Here is a 25,679-nt window from a genome sequence, read left to right as displayed (position 1 = left end):
ATGAAACTATTTTGGCATCCTTATTTCGTATTTTATCTACGTGAATACAGCAGTAAACCACTCAACATGACGGTACTATCACTTGTTACTCGTCAATCTGCAGCAGTTGCTTTATCCAAGCCATTTTATTCTACGAATGCATGCATCGGTTTAGTATCAGCATTCGTTACTGGATCACGACAGCTCAGTACGAATCCACACACTCTACAAAATACATCCAGTTTGCAAGATCAAAGCTCATCTGCATCCAGTGTACATGATAAATTGGAAAGTATTGTTAGTAGCTTTCGAGCACCGGTTAGATTTGCTTTGGCTTATGGATCGGGTGTGTTCCAGCAAAAAGGCTACGATGCTATTCATTCGTCATTGGATTCTGTGAATGAAAACAAGGCTTCAAGCTTCAATGAAAAGGTAGATTTATGAGTTCATTACAAACGGATTAATGAGCCAATCAAGCCTTGTCGGTATGAATGCATCGATACTGTTCTAACTATCGCATTCCTTCCATGTCAACTCGTGGGTGATTTCAGCCTATGGTGGATTTTATTTTTGGTGTGGTTCATTCAGAGCATTGGCATTCTCTCAACATCAAGCAAAACCCTCATCATTACTCGTCGATTGCTGGACTTGGCAGTGGTTCTATTGCCAAAATACAGGACTCGTTTGGAGCTGGCTTATTTTACAATCCAGATGTTGTGGTGGAAGGAGCGGTGAGCTAGAGCTTTTGGAGGTGGTCGATCTTGCATGAATTTGAAATGCATTCGGTGTTTGATACCAACATTGCTATTTAAAATACAATTAGAGAATCAAGTATGGCGTTGTTAGATTAGATCGACTGATCAACGATTTAAACGAATGGGATACAATGTATATCGCTGGCAGAATGCACAAACCAGTACGTATCTCATATCAACCCATCACATGCATTCAAATACTAGTCATTGGATCATTATTTAACTTTTCAATGTACAATGGTTAGACTATGATCTTGAGGGATGATGCTCGCGTTCGTCTTGCATCTCAAACAAATCTGTTGAATGCAGTACGGATATCCTTGCTCATGCTACCACATCAGTTCACTGAAGAGGATCTGTTTTTAAAAATCGCTGGGTTATCATACCAAGGTTTGTTGGATCAATACTACATCACACTGTTCAATCTGATCTATATTATTACAGACTGTTAATCTTGAACCTTTTTGAATCATCGGCTTTGGATTCAAGGCGACTTTCGAATGAAATTTGGTGAAAATCCATATAAAATCTACAACATCGTATATACTCAAATGGATGCATTTCGAGATAAATATAAACCCATCATAGAAGAAATTCCCAATGTAAACTATCTATTCGATGGAACTCTTCAGGTAAGCTATTCCCGCTTGAGCAATGTTAACCATGGTTTGTTTTCATATTTCTACATGACCCTATTTTAATCATGAGCGTTGATTTACACATTTTAGCAAGAGGATAACATTGTAATGTGCGGTAGCATGATTCGTCAACTTCCAAAAAAGTTGTATAGCATAATCAAGTACCATCATTTGTGGTATTTATCTCGAAGTGGAAAGCTAAACACGGATATGACTGAGCCAGCACTATCGCAATCTATTGTGCAATCACCCGAGCTCACTCTCTATGTTGAAAAAGGTAACATCCATTGGCTTTTAAACGGCTGGGTTTTGCGATGCTGCAAAAAACCACTATCAGTTTATTGGCAAAAGTTAATATTGGGAATCGTATTTGTTTTTAGCGCTCGCAGATGTGGTTGCAATACCGGCACTGACACAATCCATCAAGGGAGTGTTGACAGCAGGTGTATCTCGATCTATTAAATATGCTGGAGAAAAGATTGGCAAAATGATGTCTGGAAAAGAGCCTACTAAAATACATTAATGACAGGCTTATCCCAATTTTATAAACTATGCACCTATACGTGATAAAAGTGAACATTATGATACCACTACATTTAATCTTGACATGCGAGTTTTTTAAACTCGACGTCACAACACGAAAGTTTCCACCTCATCGTAATGCCACCTAAAAAGATTAAAAAGAGTCCTAAAACTGCCAAGAGCACCAAAAATGGAAAGGAATCCAAACGATCCAAAAGTAGTAAAAGGGAAAGCTCTCGAGGGGATCTCAAAACTCCTTGTTCCAAAGTTGAAACATCTTCGCTTTTAACACTTGTAATGTGAGTGCTAGACGTTATCTACTATAGATACTAGGCTTCGCATTGTACACTGTGATCATGACGTGTAGGTGTGTTTAGTACATGCTGTATTCGAATCTAATATGGACTGCGAGGTTTTTGTAGGTGCGAGTCGCACAAGTTTGCTGTACAGCATTATCTGACCGAATACACTAAAGCGTAAGCCAAACAATCAATTGACTCGAAACTTTTATACTAAAATGTATCCATTGCTTCCATGATTGCTAAACGCTTTTTGTAAAAACATTAGAAAGGAGAAATACAGAATAAACAGAGAATCCTTCCATAAAGCCGAGAAAGAAAACCATATTAAAACAGAGAGTCTAGTCAATGATGTTGACAATCTGGATGCTAAATACAAGAAAATGGAGGATCAACAAGATGAGTTTCGACGTGGCCTTAATATTGATCTGGATCCTGTCATTATTTTTCAAATGGATACAATAGAGAGTTGAGTAATTTCAACGTTTTCATACATGGATACTATTCTAAAATGGAATTGTACATGAAAACACGCTCAGATTGAATGTGCTGTGTTGCTAAACTTTAAACTTGATTTTATAGAGCTCAAGACTGTTATAGACAATGTCAAAAAAGATATTGAACTTACCAGACTTAGAATCATCGAGTTAACTGATTTTCAGCTTCAATCTACCGAGGAGATTCTTAATGAAGAAATCACAACCATCAAGCTTCAAGCTCAAGCCGCTACTCAGCAACACAATAACGAAATACAGGAGTTGTATATTCGACACGAATCAAGCATTGTTAATACCGCCAAACGCGCCGAAAGAATTATCAATGCCGTTGAAGGTGTAGCAAGTCAGCACCAGTTGGATAGATTACCAGAATCAGTTATGGCCGAGGAAAGATTGAATCGGCGACTAAAGCAACATCTTGTGAAAACAAAACAGCAGCAAGTGCAATTTTCAGAAATGATTAAGCAGTTGGAGGAGAAAAATATGGCATTGGTCCAAAATATTACAATGGTGGATTGGAATTTCTCTGGTGGCTCTGCACAAGAATTGGTTGATAGATCTATTCAAGATGTAATGCCAGAAACACAGCTTTTACTAGCAACTGAATCAAAAACAAGTGTGTTGAAATGGCACGAACAAATAGAACCTATAACTTTGCCACCCATAGTCCATCCCTACCCAAATCGCTATTTGGAGTCGCTCGATTTAAAAAATCTAGACAAATGCATCATGGATATCATCAACATGGAGGTGCAACGTAACAATTTAAACTCTACAGACAATATGGGAGTACGCGGACATGCATTTGCACTCAAAAACGTATCTGCATTAGACCTCGGTCCAACCAAATTCTATCAACTGCCCAAGTGTGTTACAACTAATACCCAATAAATTAAATTCATCTATTAAAATGCCTCGAATCATATCCATCAGATTTAGTTTATTCATATACTCCAAACTTATTGGTCTCCATTTCGACTGTAGTCACCACTTTTTCCGCCACGTTTGGACTCCAACTGCACATCTGTTATAACAATCCCCTTATTCACTGCTTTGCACATATCATATACCGTGCAGGCAGCAACCGAAACAGCAACAATAGCCTCCATTTCAACGCCTGTTTTTCCACTGCAAACCACCATTGATCGTATATGCACAGCATGGGTAGCATCACACAGACTCAACTCCACTTTGATTTGGGTTAGCGTAAGTGGATGGCATAATGGGATCAATGTTCCTGTTTGCTTTGCAGCTTGAATACCTGCAATCTGCGCAACAGTAAGAACATCACCCTTTGATAGTTTGTTGTCGCGAACAAGTTCAAAGGCAACTTTCCCAACAAGAACACGAGCAGAAGCCATTGCAATTCGACTTGTTTCCATTTTTGATGATATATCTACCATAGTTGCACGGCCGTCTTGGTTGACGTGAGTCAGTTTTGCTTGGCTGGAAGTGTTATTCTTTGAAAATGTAGAGTTGAAACGATGCGATGTGTAGCAGCTGGCAGGTCGGATAGGTCGCAAATAATGTGAATCAGACATAGACTTGTGTGAAAAAATCCATCTAGATTGATACACAGGCGTTTTTTTCAACCCAGCAGCACTAATTGCCATTAGTTTGGACCTGACATGGCTGTTGTCAAAGTCTAAATATGCATGCAGGTAAATTTCTATTTTAATAACAAATTCAAACTATTGAAATGGAAATACAGCACCTGGAGATCACTAAAAGTGAAATCTCACCTGTGCTGGGTCGAGGAAATTCATCCTCCAATAAGAATCATAGGTCGGTTTGGAAGTCGAGATAGCTCAAGCATACCTGCATGTTGCTTTTTTTTACGATGGACTATCAGAATGGTAAAGCAGCAACACATTTAAAATGGGTCAACTACAAATATACTTTCTGTCCAAAATATGTTCAAGGCATTTTCCAATCTTATTCATCACAAGCATAATTAGTTTACATACTTGCCATTCCGACCATTTGCATCAGCTCGTCATTGGATGCACCACGGCGGAGAGCATCGCGCAAGTTGATCTCCGAGTTGCCAAAAAGACAGACCTTCATATTTCCATCAGCAAGCAATCGAAATCGGTTGCACGTTCCACAAAAGTGGTCGCTCATTGATGTAATAAATCCAAACTTGCCGTGAAAATCATCAACTTGGAAAGCCTGTCGACAACATAAAGATGCAAGTGTCAAAAAGCGTAGTCCAACTCAAGACAGACATTACAAATATATAATATACCTTTGATGTATCATTTGGGTCATCTACCAACTTGGTGATACCACTAAACTTGGTGCCAAGAATCGACAGTAGTTCTTTATAAGAAATAAACTTTTTTTCGTCCCACTTGTTTCCTATTGGCAATCGTAAATTAGACACTAGAACATGGATACTGATTACGCTTAAATAACCATACCTCCAAAAGGCATATATTCAATGAATCGCACATAGATTGGCAGATCTTGAGTCAATTGTACAAAATCAGCAACCTCGTCATCATTTGTATTTCTTACAATGACAGAGTTGATTTTTACGGCTTGAAAAGGCATACTTGCAGCTGTTTTGATTGCATCCAAAACCACTTTCATACCTATTGTACATGGCAAATGAATAACGAGGGATTTGAAGATACCATAGCCATGATGCGTTGAATGCATTCAGTAAATACCTTTACGACGAGTCATTTCTTCAAACCGATCAGATCTGAGAGTATCCAGACTGATATTAAGTTGATCCAAACCATTTTCCAACAAACCAGGAAGTTTCTTTTTGAGTGCGATTCCATTTGTTGTCATGCCGATTGATTTTAGCCCTTTGGATTTGAGTGTATTAAGACCAGCTATAACGCATCGATGAATTTTAGTTGTTGATTGGTAACATTACATAAATTATACATGACATTACCAACTATATCCAAGAGATCTTTGCGCACGGTCGGTTCTCCGCCAGTTAGACGAATTTTGGTAACACCTTGCTCGACAAACAGCGTTGCTAGTTTGATGATTTCTGAAGTAGTCAGCAGCGCATTGTCAGGAGAAAGGGAAACACCTTCACTGGGCATGCAATAAGTGCATCGCAGGTTGCATCGCTCTGTTAGAGAGATACGTAAATAAGTGTGTTGTCGATTAAAGGTGTCCTTGAGTGGGTTTTTGAGTAGCTCGGCATCAATTTTACTGATTCTTTCCTAAGCGAATAACGATTGATGGATCGCTATAATAAGTACTATTTTATGCATTGGTACGAGTGTAAATCATGATTACCTTGACTCGCTGATGTACTGTCAATGCACTCTCGGGTTGAGTCGTGCGGAGGTCTGCTTGCAGCAATGCATTCATAGTACTAAAAGGTGTTATTGAGTGTTTCCATGTATGAATGGATAAACCGAATGGTTTCCTAGTCGTTTGGATCAACATGCTGTCTGCACAAGTACTAGAACAAGTTTTAGTAAAGTATTTCTAGCTGTGTCCAATTTTATTCTCGGCCAAATTCATCGCTTGAAACCATCCAGTTGCTCCAAAGCATTGCTTTTGTCATCTGCCATACAAATTGATATTGTTGAAGTTTCATAAACACATACGGCTTTAGACGAATGTTTTGGATTAAATCTGCACTTGACAGGATTTTATTATTGTTCATGGAATAAGTTTGTATTGATAGAGTTTGTATTCACGTAAAATGTAATACTAAATAAGAATGTCAGCGCACAAGTCAGTCTCGTGTTTGATGAGCAACAGTTTACTGGATAATACTGTTTTTGGGTTGTTCTCCTGATGATTGGCATGGAAACAACTGCATGACTGAAATGTGCAATTTTTGTTTTCTGAAAACAAACCCAATATCTGCATCTCGATGAATGAGTCTGATTCAAACTTGTCAAACGTAAAATCCATGACCATGTCGAGTGAGGATAATTTCAGTCCAAAGCTATACTTTGTGCATCTGAAAGAATTAAAATGTCTAGTAGAAAAGCGCAGTGATTATTTAACAACTGTTTATTCCAAAGAAACCAAAAGTCACTGCCGGATAAATACAAGTATCTTGTATGAATGCAGCTGTAATTAAATTATTGTTGACAAAATTCCAACCAAGAAATAAACACAAGAAAAATGAATGGTGTAGTCTGAAATTCACTATAATAAAAAACAGAGTATACGCATATTTGGCTAGATACAATACACCATGACTAAAAACTGGTCAATTACATCAATCGTTGAGGAATCGCTATATATTACGTTTGAGGATTAAGCTCGATTTTCGACGCGTACACAAAACACGATTTACAATATTTGAATCTATACCTGTATCGACTTTTAAAAGCTTATAATAGTCCGCAGCTGTATTCATCCAATCTATATTACCAAGCCATCGTCACCTTTTGATTAGCCAAAGCATTAAAAGCAACTTTATATCAACTATATCATGGGATGCGGAGTTTCATCTACTGTTGCCCACTCACACAAACCAGTCTCGATCGACCACTTTTATATATGCGAAGTACTAGGAAAAGGAGCTTTTGGAAAGGTAGATGTCACTGAGATTTGAATAAGTGTATTGTTCTATATCATTTCTTATGGGAAATTGGCTTGCATAGATACTGACCAAAATAATGCATTGCAAATCAATATCCTCTCACATTCCCTTAATGCATAGCTACATGTATTCAATTGCATTGTCTGATTGTTACATGTGCTTTAAATTGATGTACATGTGTGACTTGTATTTACAGTAATAAAAAAACTAATCCATCAACTAATTATATGGAATGATATTCTTATAATAGGTGTGTGTTATCAAACGAAAGACGGATAATCATCTATTTGCACTCAAATACACTCAAAAAAAGAAGGCGTTTGATGAAAAGGCAATACAACATGTTGTCCAAGAGCGAAACATACTGGAAGAAATTCGACATGCATTGATATGCGGCTTGCGGTATTCGTTTCAAGACGAAGAGTTTATGTACATGGTATTAGACTTTATTAGTGGAGGTGATTTACGATACCATATTAAATCACGATTGTGGAATCAGGTATTGGCTTAAATTATGATCAAAACCATTTGGTAAAGATATGGACTAACAGCTCAAATGAATGTTTTTGAATGGTGTAGGAGGAAACAAGATTCTTGATTGCAGAAATATCGTGTGCATTAAAATATTTGCATTCTCACAATATTATTCACCGAGATATCAAACCAGATGCAAGTGGTTTTACTATTTTCATTGGTGCATCAGTCATGAATTGACAATCTAATGCATGTGTTCTATGAAAATCAATTATAGAATATTCTTTTAGATTCGGCGGGTCATGCACACCTATCAGATTTTAATATAGCAATCAGACAGATTGATGGAAAGTCGTTAAGATATGTAGCTGGAACTGAACCATGCAAGTTTAATTGTTAAATCAAAATAGACACTTTATTTGAGCAATTGCTAACCTAGCTCAATGGCAAATACAACAGACATGGCACCAGAAATGATCAGCGGAATGGGATATCATTCATCGGTTGACTGGTGGTCACTTGGAGTCATCATGTTTGAGATGGTATGTGGTGAAAGACCCTTTCGATCCAAAATCCGGCGTGAGCTGATTAGACGTGCCAAGTTTAAATTTCCAATCCTTCCACCTGGTAGTGGAATAGTCACCGATCTTGTCAAATCAGTCATAACTGGATTTTTACAATTAAATCCACGTGAACGGCTAGGATATGAGACCAAAGGATTTTCTCTACTTCAAAACCATTTGCTTTTTAATGGTATCAATTGGCTCATGATCGACAACAAGACTGCTAAACCGGTATTTGTGCCCGATATGTCCCTGATAAATTTCAAGACAGACGCAGATGTGAATGATTTGGTGAAATTTGTCAATCGAAAGCGGATATGTTCTGATCGATATAAAACTCCATTAGTGTTTCAGAGTTTTACCGTAAGCCTCAATACATTTATAATGAGTGGATTGTGGTGTTTATACCGAGATGATCTAAACTCACGTTTATTACGAATAGGACTTTGATTACACTCTTATGGAGTCCACAAGCAAACACACGTCTACGAGAATGACTGCTTTGGCATCTAAAGCAATTGAGTTGGAAGGATACAATCATGTAGATCGTATCAATACTACATTTGAAACAAACAACTCGTCTGAAATAAGTAAATTAATCAGCCAGGCAACTCATAGGTCGATGCACAAATCTAATAGCAAAATCATCAACTCATCGTGTACTGGCAAAGCTGCACATAGACATAGTACCATATCCTGCTACACAATAGATGACATGTCACGTTTAAGCGTAGTGGCAAGCATTGAATCTTCACAAGGATACCATTCTCCATTTGGACACGCAGGTCCTAGTTATGGCGGACTCTTGTCTCCATTTGCCTATAAAAACAATACAAATTCACCTGTCGCTGCTCCATCAACCCAATCCCATATAGTAAACAGTCACTCTGCCAATGCAAATAATACAACGCATGATCATATACTTCCCCCACCTCATCACCGGCAATTTACATATTCTAGCACACATTATCAAGATCGGTAGTCGAGTCTGGCTCACAAGTGCTACTCAACAACGCTCCAATCTGGTTTATGTTGACAGAATATCATGTATTTTTTCATTCACGTCAAGCAGTCGTCCATTCAGCAGCATATTACACGATCTAGTTGTGACAAGGTCAAGAGTCACCACAACAGTGATCTAAACTGAGCAAATCAAGACATTCATATTAAATCGCACTTGGAGATTTGGAATCTACACGACAGCAATCTGTTCAAGCACAAGAGTTTCATCTAGCATACCATGTACTCCATCCCACAAACACATTATATATACTATCAATATTCTGTATATAACATTTCATAGTCATAAAAACATGCTACATTAAATCAACTTATTTAAAACCAGCTTAAAATAGGCAACTACATTAAAAAACTAATCATTGCAAGGATGAAATGAATGCAAGGTGTAGGAATCACACAACCTGCCTTGGTGTTGCCAATACATAAACCAAGTCAGACTTTTTCAATAGTAAGCTAAACAGCGGATTGGTAACAATAAATGGCAATTTGTTACTGGCACTTGGATCGATTTCCTCTCTCAACAATCCAATAGGCACAACTCCAGCATCATGAGCAAAATATTCAAACAATTGTCCAAAAGGCTTTCCGATAAAGTCTTGGGGTACACACACGTAGCACAGTCCAGCCCGCTCTACGCCCAGTTGCGATTGCACATGCCGTTGCTTCAGATATTGCACTCCACAAAATGCATTGTAGATATCCAGTATAAACGGGTTAGTATAGGACTGGAACAGCACTGGCTCGATCATGCTATTTGAGAGCACCCTTCCAGCTGCAAACACGGGTGCAAAAAAGACATCATCAATCCAATCATTGTAAGCATCCCTCATATCCTTTTCTAATGGAACATGGTTTTGTAAAGCGCCAATTCTTGTTTTGCGTATCTGTCGCCTTTTTCGAGCAGTAGGACGAAGAAATTTGATATTGGCTCGCTTTTGAAGATGAATAACCACATACTTGCGCATACCAACTCGATGAAACATGTTGTAGATCAAATGTGCAACCATGATGGAAGAGCTATCCATAAAATCTTCAGTGCTGCTTTGAGACTCGCCAGTGGGTATACGCTGCATATTAACAATAACAACTTTTCCAGATGCACGCACATTCCCTCTTTCAAGATCAGGCTGAAGACTTGCGTCACCTTCCATGAAAAACAAATCTGGAAACCGAGAAAATACCGCGAATTCTTCGGGAGTCGGGATTTTGGGACAAAGAACCAAAATTGGTTTGAGCTCCCTAGCAGTAAGATTGGCCGAACGTAGAGTGCAAACAAATCGAAAGAGACTCAGGCTGTAGGTGCAAACCAGAATATGCGACACCAGTTCGCTTGCATCTGTAATAACAACATCCATAAGACTTTGTTCATGGCGAAGAAGCCAGCACAATGGAGTACGATCGTCTTTATACATGCTAAAGGGGTAGCCCTGAGTCAGCATACTCAGCACAATTTCATCTTGAGATGGTAAAGTAGGGGATCCATCCAATGCTGGTCTACGTGACAAGGTATGTCGCGAAGCAGAGGAAACCAATGTTCGCTGGGTCAGTGTTCGGTTAAACTCTACCTTGGTAAGCGTACCAATTGCACGGATATCTTCTTCGCTTTGCGCAATAAATAGGCATCGATCGGTTGAATTAAGAATATAATCTAATCCAGGGTTCAACATCACATGCACTCCATCTGGTCCTTGACTGGATGGCATAATCATACCAACACCAATTAAAATAACCTGAAACTCTTTAAAAAGATAGTATGCTATGATAGTAAATGGGTAGCCAATAAACACGGGATTGATCTCCGTTTGATGGATTGCATTGGAGAGACCGTCTGCGTATTGAGCACGCCAAGGCTCGTCATAATCCGAGTAGGTCGGACATTTTCGTAGTAGATTCACAGTCAATGTTCCCACCCCGCGATACAGACAATTATACGCCATCAAAATCTGTTTGAGATCATCAATACACACTGAAGCAGAGGTGGTTTTTTCTTGCAATCGTTCTGTACCAGGAAGTAGATTATCGACATAAAGTGGGGTATGTGGTGCGTAATCATCAAATGCCCATGCACGAAGTGTATTGTGCTCATCCTCTTCTTTTTTGTTTACGGCATTCGTATCAGCCAAAATAAACGCTGCAGCTGCATACTTCAATTGCACACGAGCCAAATCCTCCATGTTCAGCCCACTGCCTTGAAGATAGGTAACACGATTTCGGAAAAAAGATTGATTAAGATAAGCTTTGATTTGCACACTTTGCTTTGTGCGTGCTAAAAATACAATTTTAGTCGATGATGACGATTTTCTTGTTGAAACCATACTGATGACATTTTGAACACGGGGAACAGAATCAAACGCTCCACAGATGATAATGAAATCCCTGTTACCCCTAGTGTAAGTGCCTGCATCTGACAGCTGCAGCTTCAAGTTTTCTTGCACATCTGAAATCAGCCCAGGAAGTATCACAATGGACAGCAAAATCATGGAAATGATGATAAACTTTCCTAGAGTGGTTTTTGGAGTAATATCGCCATATCCTACAGTTGAAATTGTAATCACAATAAAGTAAAACGTCTGCATAAGAGAAAGATTTGATGTAGTGGGTGATTCGCCTGGAAACTTGGTTTCAAAGTAGTGGAACGAACACATTCCCAAAAATATAATCACTAAAATGGTAGTGACAAGAATAATGAGCTTTTCTTTATAGGAACTGAAATTAATTGGCGGCCAGTAAATGCGGAGACGCAGCACGCTCTTTAGCTGAGGGATTAAGACAATTGACCGGAGAAAATAAGGAACGTAGATCAAGCGACCGTCAGGGATACGGGTTAGAATCAGAAAAGGAATAGAGATGAACAAATCCAAGAATGTGCCAAAGCTGAAAAATGCAATGTATCGATTGTCGCTGAATGAAAGTCGTAAAATCAATGAGCACATGTTGCATACAGAGGTAACAATGACAGTTTCAAACACCCATTGAGGCCGATCAGTCCAAAGCCAAGTAGGCTGACGACCTCTAATCTCAATTTTTTCTAGCTCAGCATTGGTTTCAATCTCAAGCAGGTATAGCATGCAAGAGACTATATCGACCAGTACGTCGACAAGCATCTAACATAGTCAAAGTCGAGCTAAAAGGTCAACACAATATTTAATCGCTTAATTTCAAAATACACAAACTACTTACAAAAAAAATAATCAGTCTGTTGCTTTTGAAAAACTTGACTGTAGCCAAAATGTAGTTTTCCAGATTAAGCATCCATAGAAAAACACGCAATATAAACGATCGAGTGCTGGATGAACCTGCCATTGATGATGAGTCGCCTCTTCGAAATTCGCTATACAGCAGTCTGTAAGAGCTGCGTATTTTGCTGTAGTTGACTGGATTCATATTACCCACACAAGACAACAGAGGACGCAGAATGTTGTTTGGAAAATCGGAGGGGTTATTAGATCTCTTGGCAGCAATAACTTCGAGAGCCCCTGAATCGACGGTATCATATATATCTATAGGACAGACGTAGGGTACTGCCGTAGCAGAATTATTGTGTCTGTTGAAGTATTTAAAAGGATTGGCGGTATTTGGTTTAAGATTGGGATTAGAGCGAGGATTAGAGCGAGGGTTAGGTCCAAAGTTATTATAGTAAGAATGGCTACTGGTCCTGCCTCCTTGAAGAAGCATATGAGAGTTGACCATGGCAGCATTGCGAAGAACTCCGGTATCCGTTTCAGATGTATTAAAAGATTCTAGTGGCAAAAGTTCAATGTCATTTGAATCGAAAGCCGTATTAAAACGGCCATCATTCCTGCTGTCTTCTCTGTTATGGACGGATCCAGATGGGCTATTATTAGTAGCATATGAGTTATTTGAATTGGGTAGCGGAGGACTGGACATTAAAACATGGAAATTGTTACGGGATGGTGGACTATGAAGAGCAGCAGGCTGACAGGCAAACTGAGTGATGTGTCGTTGTAATAATGGTTTACCAAGCGATTTGATAATGGGTCTGGCTTTGGGTTTAGTAATGCCATGACTGGAAGTGGAATGAGTATACGGATCATTTTCAAGATAACTGTCGTCATCGCCAGTAGAATCTTCAGAAATGCCAGATACATCAAGAGTATCGTCAGCAAAAGAAATGGCTTTAGGAGTATTGCTAGGAGTTTTTGGATATAGCAAGGTTTGTTGCTGCATTGAATTGTATTGGGCAGCAAGTGTATTGTTCTGAGTTGATGGAGTAGATGTAGCAGTTGGACCGTCAGTAGAAGCAATGGCAGGTTCCTTGATGATGGATGGTGGAGTTGTGCAAATACTAGTGGATTCGCTTGCAACAGTTGTGGAATCCAAGCCCAAAGTGGGCTTTTGAAGGTTGTCTTTGTCCATAGTAATACACTAGTTTATGGTAAACTTGAAATGATTAATTTTTGATAAATGTCGATTTTGGATTATTGAAGAGTTTATTGTAAGTCATGTATTGTTTATGCACAAAGTTTATAGTTTTGAAATAAGCAATAATTGGATGTTTACTGCGCAGTCTTGATAGAAATTGTTATTCTTTATCAAACAGCGATCATCTTACATTGTAAGATGACCAGATTCATCGATTAAAGTCCAAGTATTGGGTTCGATTGTTTTGAATTCAATCTATTATTGTTTCATTCTGATCCCATACGCTCGCGTTTCTAATCCAGCAGTTGTTTCCATGTCAATGCTTGAATAAAAGTGTCAAGAATGTGATTTTTATTGAAACAAATATGAATGGTGCTTTAAACACTATTTAGAGAGTACAATATTGTTAATAATCTGGAATTGGCAACAATTATTCCACGAGATTGTTTTGCGTTCCATTTTACATGAATGCGACTGAAATAAAATTGTTTAACCAATAAACTATTAGACAATTCAATGTCCACTGTTTCTGTAACGACAACTTCCTTGACTGTTCCTACCATCACATCCATTCCTTCTCCACCACAGCAAGAAGCTTTAACTTGTCAAGCAGCCGTCACTACTCTTGTTCAACAGTACAGTCAATGTCTTGACCACTTTGACCTCAACTATCCAACTACCCAATCGGCTGATACTGCTGCGTCTGCCTTTGTTACTTGTATATGCTCCACAAGTTGGGCTGCTGGATCTCCTCAAGTACTCGCAGCTTCACTTCCAAGTTGTCCTGCTCCGCAAGGACTCTCCAAAGGCAACATGGCTGCTATTGCAGCCGAGTGTTCACCCTCCGCCACTCCAAACCAGCGCAGAATGGTCGTTCAAAGCTTTGGTTTAAATACCACTGTGGCTGGAGCTGTTTATCTCCCTTTGTCTGGTCTGCCACCCGGTATGACCAACAGTGCTGCTGGAAAATCAATGAGTTCGTCTGTATCCATAAGTATGTCCGTCTTGAGTCTTGCTAGTATAATATTACTTGCTTGAAGTCTTTGATGTCCTTTTCTAGATCTCAAGGGCAGCAGTTGTCTTGGCTGATCGTTTCTGATTCATCCTTGGACTTATATTTTCTCTAATATATCCATCGTCACTTTTGTTCATATTCAATAAACACTATTTTAAAGTTGATCGATTTCGTATATTCACGTAAAATGCAACACTATCTTGCAACGATGCTTGAAGAATTGAGTATTCGTTATACTTTTCTAGTATAAATCAACTGCTTCCAAATACAAAATCAGACTATTTTAAACTGGAATCTTTTTGGTAGTTATACATTGTACAATTTTGAAACCAGATATTAGGCTTGAATGAATAGTCAAACTCGTTTATTGTATTCCAAAATCACTTATATTGCGTTCAAGGTTACACATCTCAGTAACGCAACTGTTGTTTCCATGCCAATCATTAAAAGAGATTTAATCAAAGAATTCAAAAGATACAATATTGTGCAGTAAATTGGCATCCATCATTTCACGAGACTGACTCTTTTATTTAGTAACCCATTTTACCAGAATACAGTTGTAAATACATGCAAGCCACAATTGAATAATAAAAATAATACTCCAAGAGTAGGTATATCCTAGACTTGAGGTAGAGTTGTAGAAAATTCTGTAGAAAATGGAGCCGATGGATTACTTTGAACAGTATCCGTGTTGGCATGCGAGTCTTTTCGAGGTAGAATCTCCACATATGATCCAGGAAATATTCCTACTGCTCCTGCTTGAGTCCGTCCTCTCCACCACGCTGTTGCTTCTCCAGTTACAGGATCTGATCGTGCAAGAACAGCAACAATATCTCCTGGTTGTAAAGAAAGGTCACCTGGTGCATCCCCTGCGAATGCATATGTCGCTCGACAGAATTCTAAATTACGGATCTGAGATGGATGCAACTGTACACTCGTGGAAGCACCATTTTTTGCTATTATCCTATTGGGATCTACCAACGATTCTCCGTTTAATGCTGCAGCACGAATTGCTGCTTCTTGCTGCTCAAGTTTCCTTTGACGTAGCTGAGAGATGAGTTTTGACATTAGCCATGGTAACCCAATCACAACGGCTAAAAATACCCATAATGGCCGTTTACTTGGTCCTGATTTCTGTAATTGATTCTGTTCCTTTTCAAATGCACTGAATCCGTCCACTGTTAATGTATCCGCTTGCCGAGTCACATCCACACTGCCTTGTATACCACGATCTGTCGACACTCCTCTGATCCAATTCAGTCCATTTCGAATAAACTCCATTAAACTAAACACTGACAACGCTTGTCCCAAATACGTCCTAAACATTCCAAACTGCTCAGCTACGCCAGCCATGGCCATAAATGACGAATGCGTAGCAAAAAAAGTAGATTCCAACATTTGTGAAAATCCTCCAAAAGCCTGGACAATCTGATCGAGCATCTGGAATGTCGCTTGGGTTGATTGCTCAAGTCGAGCTGTTAAAGGAAGTTCACCTTCGGGAATGGGCAATCCATTGGGACCCATCATAGGCCCATTCATTTGATTTCCCATTCCACCAAATCGATTGTATCCGCCCATTGTGGTTCCGTATCGATTATATGGAGAATATCCTGTGCCATAAGAAGAGCCATATCCGCCATAAGTCGATCCATATCCGCCTCCATAGGTATTACCGTATCCACTGGCACCATAGGTATTACCATATCCACTGGCACCATATGATCCGCCATATCCATTAGCACCATATGATCCGCCATATCCATTAGCACCATACCGATTGTATTGTGAATATCCATTGCCATACGATGGTGCTTGAATCATAAACATAGAGCGCACAAGGTTAACAAGACTGTTGATACTGCATCGGAGAATTAAAACTCTATCCACTGCAACACTAAAGCTTACCAGTTGATTGCATGATACCAGTTTGGTTGAGCAGCGCTGCTTGTGAAGCTGTAGGTCTTGCTGGCATTATAGGTACGTTTGATGATGTGCCCACTGAAGAAGAAGCAGTGTTGTTTTCATTCACTACAGGGCATTTGCCATTCGAGGCAGTCGAACCTACTTCCCATGGTTTCGGAGGAGGTATCATTTGTAATTATTGGACAACTTTAAAATCGACATTTTATGTCATATATCACATCAGGCAAATTCATTACAGCCATATTCACGTAAATGGATTATTTTCTGGGTTTATTCTGAACTGTTTTTGTTATTGAAAACGTTGACTTGACGACAATCAAGAAATATCTGAAACGGTCATGTCATTCAACAAGTTCTGTTGTATTTCAATCTTGAATACGTTGCGTTTCTACTTTAAACAACAATGTTGTCCAATAAGATTAACACTCGCAATCAGCAAGTAATTCAGTTGGGAAAATCGGTTTATTCACCACCAAGAACAACTTCATCATGAACAGCACGCAACGCAGTTTCGGCATTTCGCTCATCAATCAGACATGAAATGTTGATTTCAGATGCACCTTGACTGATCATTTCAATATTGACATTGTATTTGGCTAAAGTCGAAAACATTTTGCTGGCAGTACCTACCATGCATCGCATTTCTTTTCCAACAAGCGATAATATAGCCATATTGTAGATTGTATCCACCTGCACGGTTTATAAACACATGTATCCATTAGATCATGTTTGAATACAATCTATAATGCATCAACATATCCAACTTACAGTTGCATGCTTACGCAGCTCAACCAACGCCATGTCCAAATTATCTTGGACAGCAACTGAACTTAGAGCCATACTAACGTGTACTTCGCTTGTTGAAATCAAATCCACGGCAATACCAAACCGATCTAATGTCAAGAAAATCTGTGCAAAAAACCCATGTGATACAGATTTCCTATTTGAATGGATATTGAGTGCAATCACATCGTCTTTGATCGTGACGGCTGTTGGAAGTTTTGATTGCAATTTTGGTGAGTTGCAAGAGATTGGTGCTGTATCGGACAGTGGATCCAAATGCAAGGACTTTCCTCTGGGCAGAATGACTGTACCTGAACCAGTGGGTTTGAACGTGTTTTTGATACGAATTGGAATACTGGCTTTGATGACTTGTTCCATGGTAAATGGATGAATAACCTCGGATCCATAGTATGTCAACTCTGCAGCTTCTTCTGGAGTGATAAACTCTATTTTACGTGCACGTGGAACCTTGCGTGGATCTGCTGTAAATATACCATCGACTTCTTTCCATATTTGAAGCTCTTGTGCCGAAAGACCTACAGCCGTCAATGCAGCTGTAAGATCGGTATAGCCTCTACCAATTGTAGCCAGCAAGCTGCCAGGAACAGGACCCACATAGCCAGTCAAAACACAAACATGGGTGTCTACAAAAGGGTAAATGACTTTGTTCAAACGTTCTGCAATATAGTCGTAAAAAGACTGGTTGATGTTTTTTGGATCGAAATGGCGATCAATAAGCTTATCCAGGTTAAAAAACTTTGCCTTGACGCCCTGAGATTCCAACACTGCAGTAAATATCCTTGCAGACAATTTTTCGCCACTACTGATAATCACATCTCTGGATCGTGGTGAAATTTCATCAATGATCTAAATCAAAACATAACCATCAACACTCGGTGTTCTAGTTCAAATGGCAGTTATTTAGCTTACTTCTGCGGCCGACATAAAAGACCGGAGTCGATCAAACTCTTGTTTGACATCTGCCAATAGATCATTGCGAATAGTACGAATAGTATCGTTGGGGTCATTGTCAGGTTGGATGATTGCTCCACTGATAGTCTCAGTATGGGTATGTTCAAGCGAGTCCACAATATCTAGATACACTCTTGAGTTGGGTTTGAGAACCTCGTGTACTGCTTTGAGAAGCCTAAATGTCAGGGTTAGTAAGCCATTTGACTCCATGTGATTACAATAAAAATATTCAATTCTACCTGGTTGTTGTTCCTTGCGACTTGATGGTTCCACTCATTGCTGAAAGAACAACAATGGGTCGAAACATTGTATTGGTTTGTCTTTATTGGTTATCATTTCAACGAGTGGGTTAATAGATGGAAATGACTTGAATGATTTCACAACTTTAATCCTCTTTAAATCTACAAGAGTATAAATTCAACTGGTAGATACTCACTTGACAATCTCGGCAACTTGCATGAGTCGCTCAGCTGAACCGACACTTGTGCCTCCATATTTCTGGACTATCAATGGACGAGAGGTTGAACTCATTAGACGTTGACAGATGGTGCGGACCAACAAAACACTCGAGTATTTTTTGCTTATTTATAGGCAGTAAAACAGCGGCCCTGATTAGGTCAGTTTACTGGTTAGATAATAAAAGGGCTAGTAGGAATCGAACCTGTTGATCAACGCGTTTATCAGGTTCAAGAAGCCTGCAGTTGCAGTTGTCAAGACTCGATATAAATAACGAGCTGTTAAAAAACCGAATGGTTTTGTTTGTGATGATGCTGTTGATCCATAAACAGTGACAATTTCTTGCAAGTTTGATGTCATGCATGCTCATAAGAAACACAGTTGTGGCTAACTGCATAAGCTAAATCACTACAAAACAGTTGTGTTGAAAATGGAAATCTTTCCTCGATAACAGCAACTTTGCAGATGGTCGCGGCAACGGACACGGGCGTGCTTAGGGGTGTGTGATGGTTATGAACTGCATATGATATTATATCGCTCATCCATCTGTTAGGATAACTTGCAAGATTATATACAGTTCAAACTGTTTAGTGGATTTATATGAATGTGCTTTACAGCAATTGTCAGACTATAGGCGTTTGCTGCTCCTTTGATGCTGCATTGAGTTGTATAGAGAACACTTGCTCACAAATATCCAGTTTTGAATGAAAAGTGTACTAACATCTATTTATTATCATGCATTGCATGTTCATCTGTTTATTCTTCATGAATTCCATTCATATCTACTTTTAATGGCTGGTTCAAGGCATTCCCGAATTCTTCGAGACTGAAATCAACGAATGTCTAGTGGCCAGAACTGAGTCGCTGGGTAAGAAACCTTGATATTTATTATCAGTTGCACTCTGTTCGAGTTGATCTGCTCTTAAATCCTGATGCATGCTATATCCTGCATACAAACTGTCCTGTTTTTGTGTATTCCACCACCCAAATTGAAGATTCTAATGGAGGCTTTTATATCATTTTTATCATAGCTACGTTTCGAGAATTAGGCTCCCCTGATCTTTGCCATGTGGTCAAGGCAAACTCAAAATCAGTTCCAAAAGAGGTATAGCATAGCAACACACACTACATCCATATTTACCTCATGCTTTGTACATGACTTGTATCTCTAAAATGTCAGCATTTCAAGATCCACCATTTGGCAATCTTGTTTTATAAAACTGTATTAAAGTTGAAACCATTATTTGAAATGTTATATATTAGATTGGGTCATATCACTTTGTTCTTGGTGCCGACACTTCATCTTCAGCAACCGTCGCAGCATATTTAAATTCGCTCATGTATATGCTGGCAAGTGTAAACCGCCATTTTCAATACCGATCAATTTTTAATACTTGCCCACACTTATGCAACTGTTTTGAAACCGTATTTTATTAAACAATCTAGGCACCAGTTCAAGGAAAACCAAATCCATGGAAAATCAAAATGGGAACATTCTGCTGCTTCAATGCCTTCTCTCGCGTTGATGTTCGTGTTGAAGTCAAAATCCCTGGTGGTGTGGACTCCTACATTGTAGATCTTCGTGGAGACAGGCATCCAATCACCAATGTTGCAATTTGGCAAGAAGCATTTGTTTCAGCAGTACTAAGAGCAATTTTAGATGATAATGACGAACCTGATGGAAACGACGGACATCCTTTACTTGGATTAAGAAAAATTGATCCTTTGCAAACGTTGGGTGCCGAGGGTCGGTTTCTTGAAGCCGCTGCTGTAGAATTCTGGAAAGGTAAGCATATGTTGTATGCATTCATTTGTTGAGCAATGCCTTTGAAATGATACTCATTTTATTGGGATACTAGGATGGCAACTGGGAAGTCAGCCTGAAGTTCAAGTTGCAACACCATTTTCAAACCATTTAACAAATGGCATCTTTAGCTATTTTCAAAATGCTGGTAGACTTTCAGAGGCGGCCAAGTTTTTTGCTGATTTAGACAGTCGTGACCCAGATGTTGCCGCTATCCTTGCCAAGGCGTACCTTGGCACAGACGAAGAAATCAAAGCTGTACAAGTTCTTTATGAAGCGTCAAAAAAACATCCTGTAACATACAGTTTGTTGCTTGTTCAGACAGATTTTCTTATTGGCAAGGTAGACTAGTTTATGCTTGGTGGATTTCTGCTAAACATGGACTAAAATGGTATTTTTGTAGAAACAATTTGAAAAGGCACTTAAACTTGCAAAACTTGCAGTCACATATGCTCCTTCTGAGTTTTTGGTTTGGGCCAAGCTGGCTGATATTTATATTCAACTCTCTGATTTTGAATCTGTGAGTGCAATTTTGGAGTTGGTTTGATTTTTACTATTCTTAAATGTCGAGTTCTTAAACTTTGCCATTGTTGTTATATTCAGGCGCTTCTAGCACTTAATTCATGCCCAATGTTCACCTACTGCGAGCGTGACTCTCAGCGCATGCCCCCACCAGCTAGAACACATCTCCCTCTTCGTGCAGATGCTACAACCCTCCGACCAGATCAAAATCCAAAAACAATTCCACAAACTAATGGTACTCTCTTTGATGAGAATGATCCCCGTGAAGACGAAGTTCATCCCGAGTTGCAACGCCTTCCATCCCTTTCACTTCGCGGCACTTTTTTAGAAGCATACCGCCTTCTTATTCGTATTGTTGCTCGTGTTGGATGGGACGACCTACTCAAGTTTCGTTCACAGGTATTTGTCATGGAAGATGAATATTTGATTCACCGATCAGCTGCTGAAGAGTCTCGGCGGCCTGGCGACGATGTTGACACGGGCGATGATTTTAAAGATGAGGATGATTTGGAAGGCGATGTGAGCAGGCGGTATCTGGATGAAGAACAAAAAAATGATATTCATAATGCTGCTAATGGAGGTGCAGGCAAACTCCGTCGCTCGTCATCAAATACAAGCTCTGATGTACATAGCGGAGATGATCGGATAATGCAATCTATTGATTTGGACAATGGGGGTGACATTGCTTCCAATACTATGAGTAATGCCGATCAGGCACCAAAATCTGCTTCACCATCCAAGGGCAAGCTTTCGATTGATGAATTAATGAAGCGAGCTACATTGGAAAAGAATGATTCAGCGACACCCAATGTGCAAAAAACTCGTGTTCCTGTAAGTTGCCGCTAATATGTCAAGTATTTAGCTATTTCCAGTACATGGTGTCGATTAAACATTGTTAAATCTTGTTTTGAATTGATGGCATGTTTATTTTTAGAATCCCCGTTCACAACTTCATAGAGTCTCGTTCAGTTTCAAACACAAGCGTCTATGCGAAAAGTGGTTGGATAACTTGTTTATGGTGTTGTACAACGACTTGAGGCTATATACCGCACTGAAACAGGTACACATGGTTTGACTTTTTTTGTTGGTTTTTTGGCAACTCACCTTGATGTCAATCCTTATTTTTGTAGGAAATGTCACAGTTTAAAAACCAAACCAATAATTCCAATGCAATGATATATCGCAAAACTGGTGCAGAATGGGAGATTTATGGTGATTTGGCTGAACGGCTTTTTCATCGTGATGATGCCAAAGAGGCTTATCGTCTATGTCTTGACCAAAAATTATCCACCAAGGCGTGGCTAAAACTGTTGCAAATTCATGCCGAGGATGGAAATATTCAACTATGCTTGCAATCTGTAGTCAAAATGACTACACTGCTGGATCGCACATTTTCTGAGCATACTGTAAGTTATGTCAGGGTACTGAATGTGTGACCACTTTTTCTAACATTTGGTTTGTTTGAAATACACAAGTATCCAAGTTCGATTGGACGTGGTTTGTTTATGCTGATTAGACGTCACGGATTTGCCAAAGTTCAAAATGTATTGATTTCAATGAATGTGCCTCAAGCAGGTTACCGACAGATTATTCGATACTTTGAATATGCAGAACTTTTCCGTGTTTCTGGTGCCGACTGGTAATTCCAAATGCATAAATAAATGCCTTGATTTTAAATCATTTGAACTGGGTTTGTTGGTGGTAGTAAGAAATGTGAAATCAAGTGTCAAGATATAAACAATCTTTTAATTAATTGCTGACCCGAGTGTCATCATTACACCAACCCTATCACAACAACACATTTTCTTTAAACGCCTCCATTTCCTTTACAGATCCAATCGACATGGCATCGCGATATTCTCTCGTAACATCCCATGCAGACATGTTGGAAAAAGACCCATTTGCCTTGTTTCCTTTTCCCATGGCTAGTCCTTCTTGCACTTCGGCAATGTGTCGTCGCTTTTTTATATGCATAGCAATCTCGCTTTGCAGGAGTTGCATGCGACGGTCAGAATCGCATATCTTTTCTCGCATGATTGGATGTGTCGTACGTACATGTACCTGATCTGTAACTGAACTCAATGTGGCAATTTTATCCGACAGCTCGACAAGTTTCTCGGACAGTGGATATACTACCATATTACAACAGCAAATTTAGATCATGGACAAAACCGATTAGATGCATAAATCAAAGCATTGTATATATTACTTTTGTTGTCTACTGCTATGGATTCAAGTTTAACAAGCTGATCGCCAAATATGTTTAGATGTGAAATAACATTGTCAAGATACTTGTCCTTTTCTTGAAGTTTTCCCTGCATACATGAATACTTTGCTTACCAAACAAGTAAAACCTTGTTAATTTTGCATAAATTCACTGGTTTATATACATTTAATCATTTTGTTGTATAGATACTTACAGCAAGCAACTGTTTTCGCAATACATCGATATCAGCATCTAATGCAAGTTCCTGCTCGAGTGTGATGTCAACATTACATTCCTACACGTCAAAGTATGCCAAATCGAGTCAGTACTATTTCTACAAAAGCATTCATCAAAAGTTTTGTATTTAGTGAGCAAGATGCCTACCTGAAATGCAGTGAGTTGCATTGCTAGGTCAGGCTGCACGGCAAACACATTACGAAGTCCGAATACTTCAAATCGATCAAATCGTTTATCCACACAACTTTCAAACAGTGTTTCAATGGATGCCATGCCCTAAATCAAAAATCGGTATTAGAAGTGTTAAAATGTAGTGATTGTCAGTAAACGATATGCTACGAGGCTACTCGACTACAAGGGAATTTATACTCCAATTTGAACATGTGTGAATAGTCCTGTAACAGCCAAGAATAAACATACTCTGTCAGTTTCAATGCCTTTCCCGAGTTCAACAGATACAAGTTCTTCCAGTTTAGCCATACTCTTGTACAACAACGAATTCACCCTATCAATCATGTCATCTATAAAATGAACTGGAGCAAACCCCAAATGCTCAGTAACGACTTCTAAAGATACAACTTCTGCAGAATGTTCAACCAGTGTTTCTGAATCTAGTTTTTCTGGCAAGTCTGATGCTAAAGGCAGCTGGTTTGATGTAGTTGTCATGATGGCTGTAGATTTGTGCTGATGTGAAAATCGACATCAAGTCCGAAATTCAAGACTTTTTACATGAGGATTTCTTGGCTTAGAAATGATTTTTAAAGTCGTGTTTCAAACTGCAAATCATTTGGAAAATGTCATACATTTCTATCCTTTAATTCTTCATCTGAATGGTAAAGAAAAGTAAGATAAACAGCAGCACCAAGTATAGATCCTATGCATGGTCCAAACGTATAAATCAAAAATGACATATCCCCTCCAAATGCACATTCTCCCCATCCACCTATAGCAGCAGCAATCCTTGGTCCAAGATCTCGTGCAGGGTTCATTGCTGCCATGGTGATGGGTCCAAACACTGAAATCAGTGCTGCTACAATCGCACCAATAGCAGGAGGAATGATGGCAGGATGTATAGTAGGCCGATTGCCCCGATCGCATAACCCAACAATCACAAAAGCAAGAATTGCAGTTGCAAACACTTCAACTCCAAATGCTCTCCAAGGTGATACAAGATTGATTGCATCAGGCGAACCTGGCTTGTAAATGTCAGGGTTGGGAAAGTATGTGCCGAAAAGCATTGCAGAATGGGTACATCCGGGAAGTTGGTTTCGGGTGATATTATTGCGACTCTCAAATTGTACTATTATAGGATTCCATATAAATAAGTTGGCGATGCCTGCAAGAATTCCTCCAAGTATTTGAGCCAGAATGTATGAAGGGACACGATTCCACTGAAACCCAGTCTTGCAGCCAAACGTTGCCATTGCTAATGTGATGGCAGGGTTAAGATGACCACCAGATGTTGAACCGGAAAGGTAAATGGCACATGTGGTAGCAATTCCAACAACTACTGCATTCTATAAAATATTGAACGCAAAGTATCATTTCAAGCGTCAGTTGATTGTAGAAAATGTATGTTTTAGACAGTCTCGATTCATGTCGAAATTCCGGAGTAATTCAATCTATTCAAGAAAATCAGGATAACCATGATATTCTGTAAAAGCAATCGCCTGGGTTCCAGATACAAATCAACAGCAATTCATTACGCACCTGCCATATACCCTTGAGTGCACCAGTGAGCACTTGGCTTGATACGGCACCAGTCGCAAAGGTAAGCATGAGAAATGTTCCAATAAGCTCAGCTACAAATCGTCGACGAGAGGCCAGAGCAAGCCTTTTATTCAATTGAAGGGATGCCAAAGATTGAAACTCGCATTCTACTCCTTGGCTGATTATTACAGTCTCTATCCCAACACTTTGTCGTGGAGTTTCAACTGAATCATCGATATTCTGCGATACAGCTACAATTTCAGGCTCACTCTTGACACGCATTCTTCAAAAAATATTGTGGTAACTTCGACAGGAATTTATTGCAACAATAGGATCGCTCGATTGATACCCTGAGTCAAACTTGTTAGTGAGCGTGTCTGCACC

General features: G+C 39.3%; 10 protein-coding genes across 10 annotated transcripts; 5 read left to right on the top strand and 5 right to left on the bottom strand.

Annotated features, from left to right (window-relative positions):
- Window positions 1-66: 66 nt before the first annotated feature.
- On the top strand, window positions 67-1,895 carry BATDEDRAFT_92831 (uncharacterized protein; the record flags this gene model as incomplete). The annotated part of the gene is made up of 7 exons (XM_006683058.1): window positions 67-411; window positions 531-710; window positions 803-895; window positions 980-1,124; window positions 1,224-1,366; window positions 1,463-1,649; window positions 1,753-1,895. 7 exons carry the CDS (start codon window positions 67-69, stop codon window positions 1,893-1,895), a joined length of 1,236 nt encoding a protein of 411 aa, XP_006683121.1.
- Window positions 1,896-2,032: 137 nt separating this feature from the next.
- BATDEDRAFT_28659 (uncharacterized protein) lies at window positions 2,033-3,581 on the top strand (the record flags this gene model as incomplete). The annotated part of the gene is made up of 3 exons (XM_006682996.1): window positions 2,033-2,193; window positions 2,462-2,661; window positions 2,776-3,581. The coding sequence occupies 3 exons, from the start codon at window positions 2,033-2,035 to the stop codon at window positions 3,579-3,581; spliced, it is 1,167 nt and encodes a 388-aa protein (XP_006683059.1).
- Window positions 3,582-3,649: 68 nt separating this feature from the next.
- On the bottom strand, window positions 3,650-6,032 carry BATDEDRAFT_28658 (uncharacterized protein; the record flags this gene model as incomplete). The annotated part of the gene is made up of 8 exons (XM_006682995.1): window positions 3,650-4,335; window positions 4,509-4,535; window positions 4,658-4,862; window positions 4,939-5,051; window positions 5,114-5,287; window positions 5,366-5,536; window positions 5,602-5,881; window positions 5,958-6,032. 8 exons carry the CDS (start codon window positions 6,030-6,032, stop codon window positions 3,650-3,652), a joined length of 1,731 nt encoding a protein of 576 aa, XP_006683058.1.
- A 1,084-nt stretch (window positions 6,033-7,116) lies between these two features.
- Window positions 7,117-8,714, top strand: BATDEDRAFT_14950 (uncharacterized protein; the record flags this gene model as incomplete). Its single annotated transcript, XM_006682975.1, has 5 exons — window positions 7,117-7,218; window positions 7,478-7,726; window positions 7,807-7,929; window positions 7,979-8,096; window positions 8,161-8,714. The coding sequence occupies 5 exons, from the start codon at window positions 7,117-7,119 to the stop codon at window positions 8,712-8,714; spliced, it is 1,146 nt and encodes a 381-aa protein (XP_006683038.1).
- Window positions 8,715-10,529: 1,815 nt separating this feature from the next.
- Window positions 10,530-11,863, bottom strand: BATDEDRAFT_32555 (uncharacterized protein). Its single transcript, XM_006683012.1, has 4 exons — window positions 11,569-11,863; window positions 11,404-11,483; window positions 10,942-11,325; window positions 10,530-10,853 (listed from the first exon to the last, which is right to left on the bottom strand). The coding sequence occupies exons 2-4, from the start codon at window positions 11,456-11,458 to the stop codon at window positions 10,846-10,848; spliced, it is 447 nt and encodes a 148-aa protein (XP_006683075.1). The 5' UTR covers window positions 11,459-11,483; window positions 11,569-11,863; the 3' UTR covers window positions 10,530-10,845.
- A 2,320-nt stretch (window positions 11,864-14,183) lies between these two features.
- On the top strand, window positions 14,184-14,756 carry BATDEDRAFT_92834 (uncharacterized protein; the record flags this gene model as incomplete). The annotated part of the gene is made up of 2 exons (XM_006683057.1): window positions 14,184-14,661; window positions 14,728-14,756. The coding sequence occupies 2 exons, from the start codon at window positions 14,184-14,186 to the stop codon at window positions 14,754-14,756; spliced, it is 507 nt and encodes a 168-aa protein (XP_006683120.1).
- Window positions 14,757-15,300: 544 nt separating this feature from the next.
- Window positions 15,301-16,503, bottom strand: BATDEDRAFT_14942 (uncharacterized protein; the record flags this gene model as incomplete). The annotated part of the gene is made up of 3 exons (XM_006682973.1): window positions 15,301-15,656; window positions 15,726-15,834; window positions 15,895-16,503. 3 exons carry the CDS (start codon window positions 16,501-16,503, stop codon window positions 15,301-15,303), a joined length of 1,074 nt encoding a protein of 357 aa, XP_006683036.1.
- Window positions 16,504-17,067: 564 nt separating this feature from the next.
- Window positions 17,068-18,891, bottom strand: BATDEDRAFT_28653 (aspartate kinase; the record flags this gene model as incomplete). The annotated part of the gene is made up of 5 exons (XM_006682994.1): window positions 17,068-17,295; window positions 17,374-18,255; window positions 18,319-18,535; window positions 18,600-18,680; window positions 18,797-18,891. 5 exons carry the CDS (start codon window positions 18,889-18,891, stop codon window positions 17,068-17,070), a joined length of 1,503 nt encoding a protein of 500 aa, XP_006683057.1.
- A 390-nt stretch (window positions 18,892-19,281) lies between these two features.
- On the top strand, window positions 19,282-22,821 carry BATDEDRAFT_36301 (uncharacterized protein; the record flags this gene model as incomplete). Its single annotated transcript, XM_006683017.1, has 11 exons — window positions 19,282-19,315; window positions 19,622-19,684; window positions 19,848-19,921; window positions 20,080-20,172; window positions 20,263-20,602; window positions 20,676-20,962; window positions 21,024-21,140; window positions 21,224-21,973; window positions 22,077-22,202; window positions 22,273-22,548; window positions 22,618-22,821. The coding sequence occupies 11 exons, from the start codon at window positions 19,282-19,284 to the stop codon at window positions 22,783-22,785; spliced, it is 2,328 nt and encodes a 775-aa protein (XP_006683080.1). The 3' UTR covers window positions 22,786-22,821.
- A 109-nt stretch (window positions 22,822-22,930) lies between these two features.
- BATDEDRAFT_92869 (uncharacterized protein) lies at window positions 22,931-25,577 on the bottom strand (the record flags this gene model as incomplete). The annotated part of the gene is made up of 7 exons (XM_006683044.1): window positions 22,931-23,274; window positions 23,352-23,457; window positions 23,563-23,643; window positions 23,733-23,861; window positions 24,006-24,269; window positions 24,389-25,102; window positions 25,296-25,577. The coding sequence occupies 7 exons, from the start codon at window positions 25,575-25,577 to the stop codon at window positions 22,931-22,933; spliced, it is 1,920 nt and encodes a 639-aa protein (XP_006683107.1).
- Between the last annotated feature and the right edge of the window lie 102 nt (window positions 25,578-25,679).

This window comes from Batrachochytrium dendrobatidis, assembly GCF_000203795.2.
Source record: "Batrachochytrium dendrobatidis JAM81 unplaced genomic scaffold BATDEscaffold_20, whole genome shotgun sequence".
In the NCBI taxonomy this organism is placed as follows: Eukaryota; Fungi; Chytridiomycota; class Chytridiomycetes; order Rhizophydiales; genus Batrachochytrium; species Batrachochytrium dendrobatidis.
Note: the sequence above shows the minus strand (reverse complement) of the source record. Positions and strands in the feature narration are given on the sequence as shown.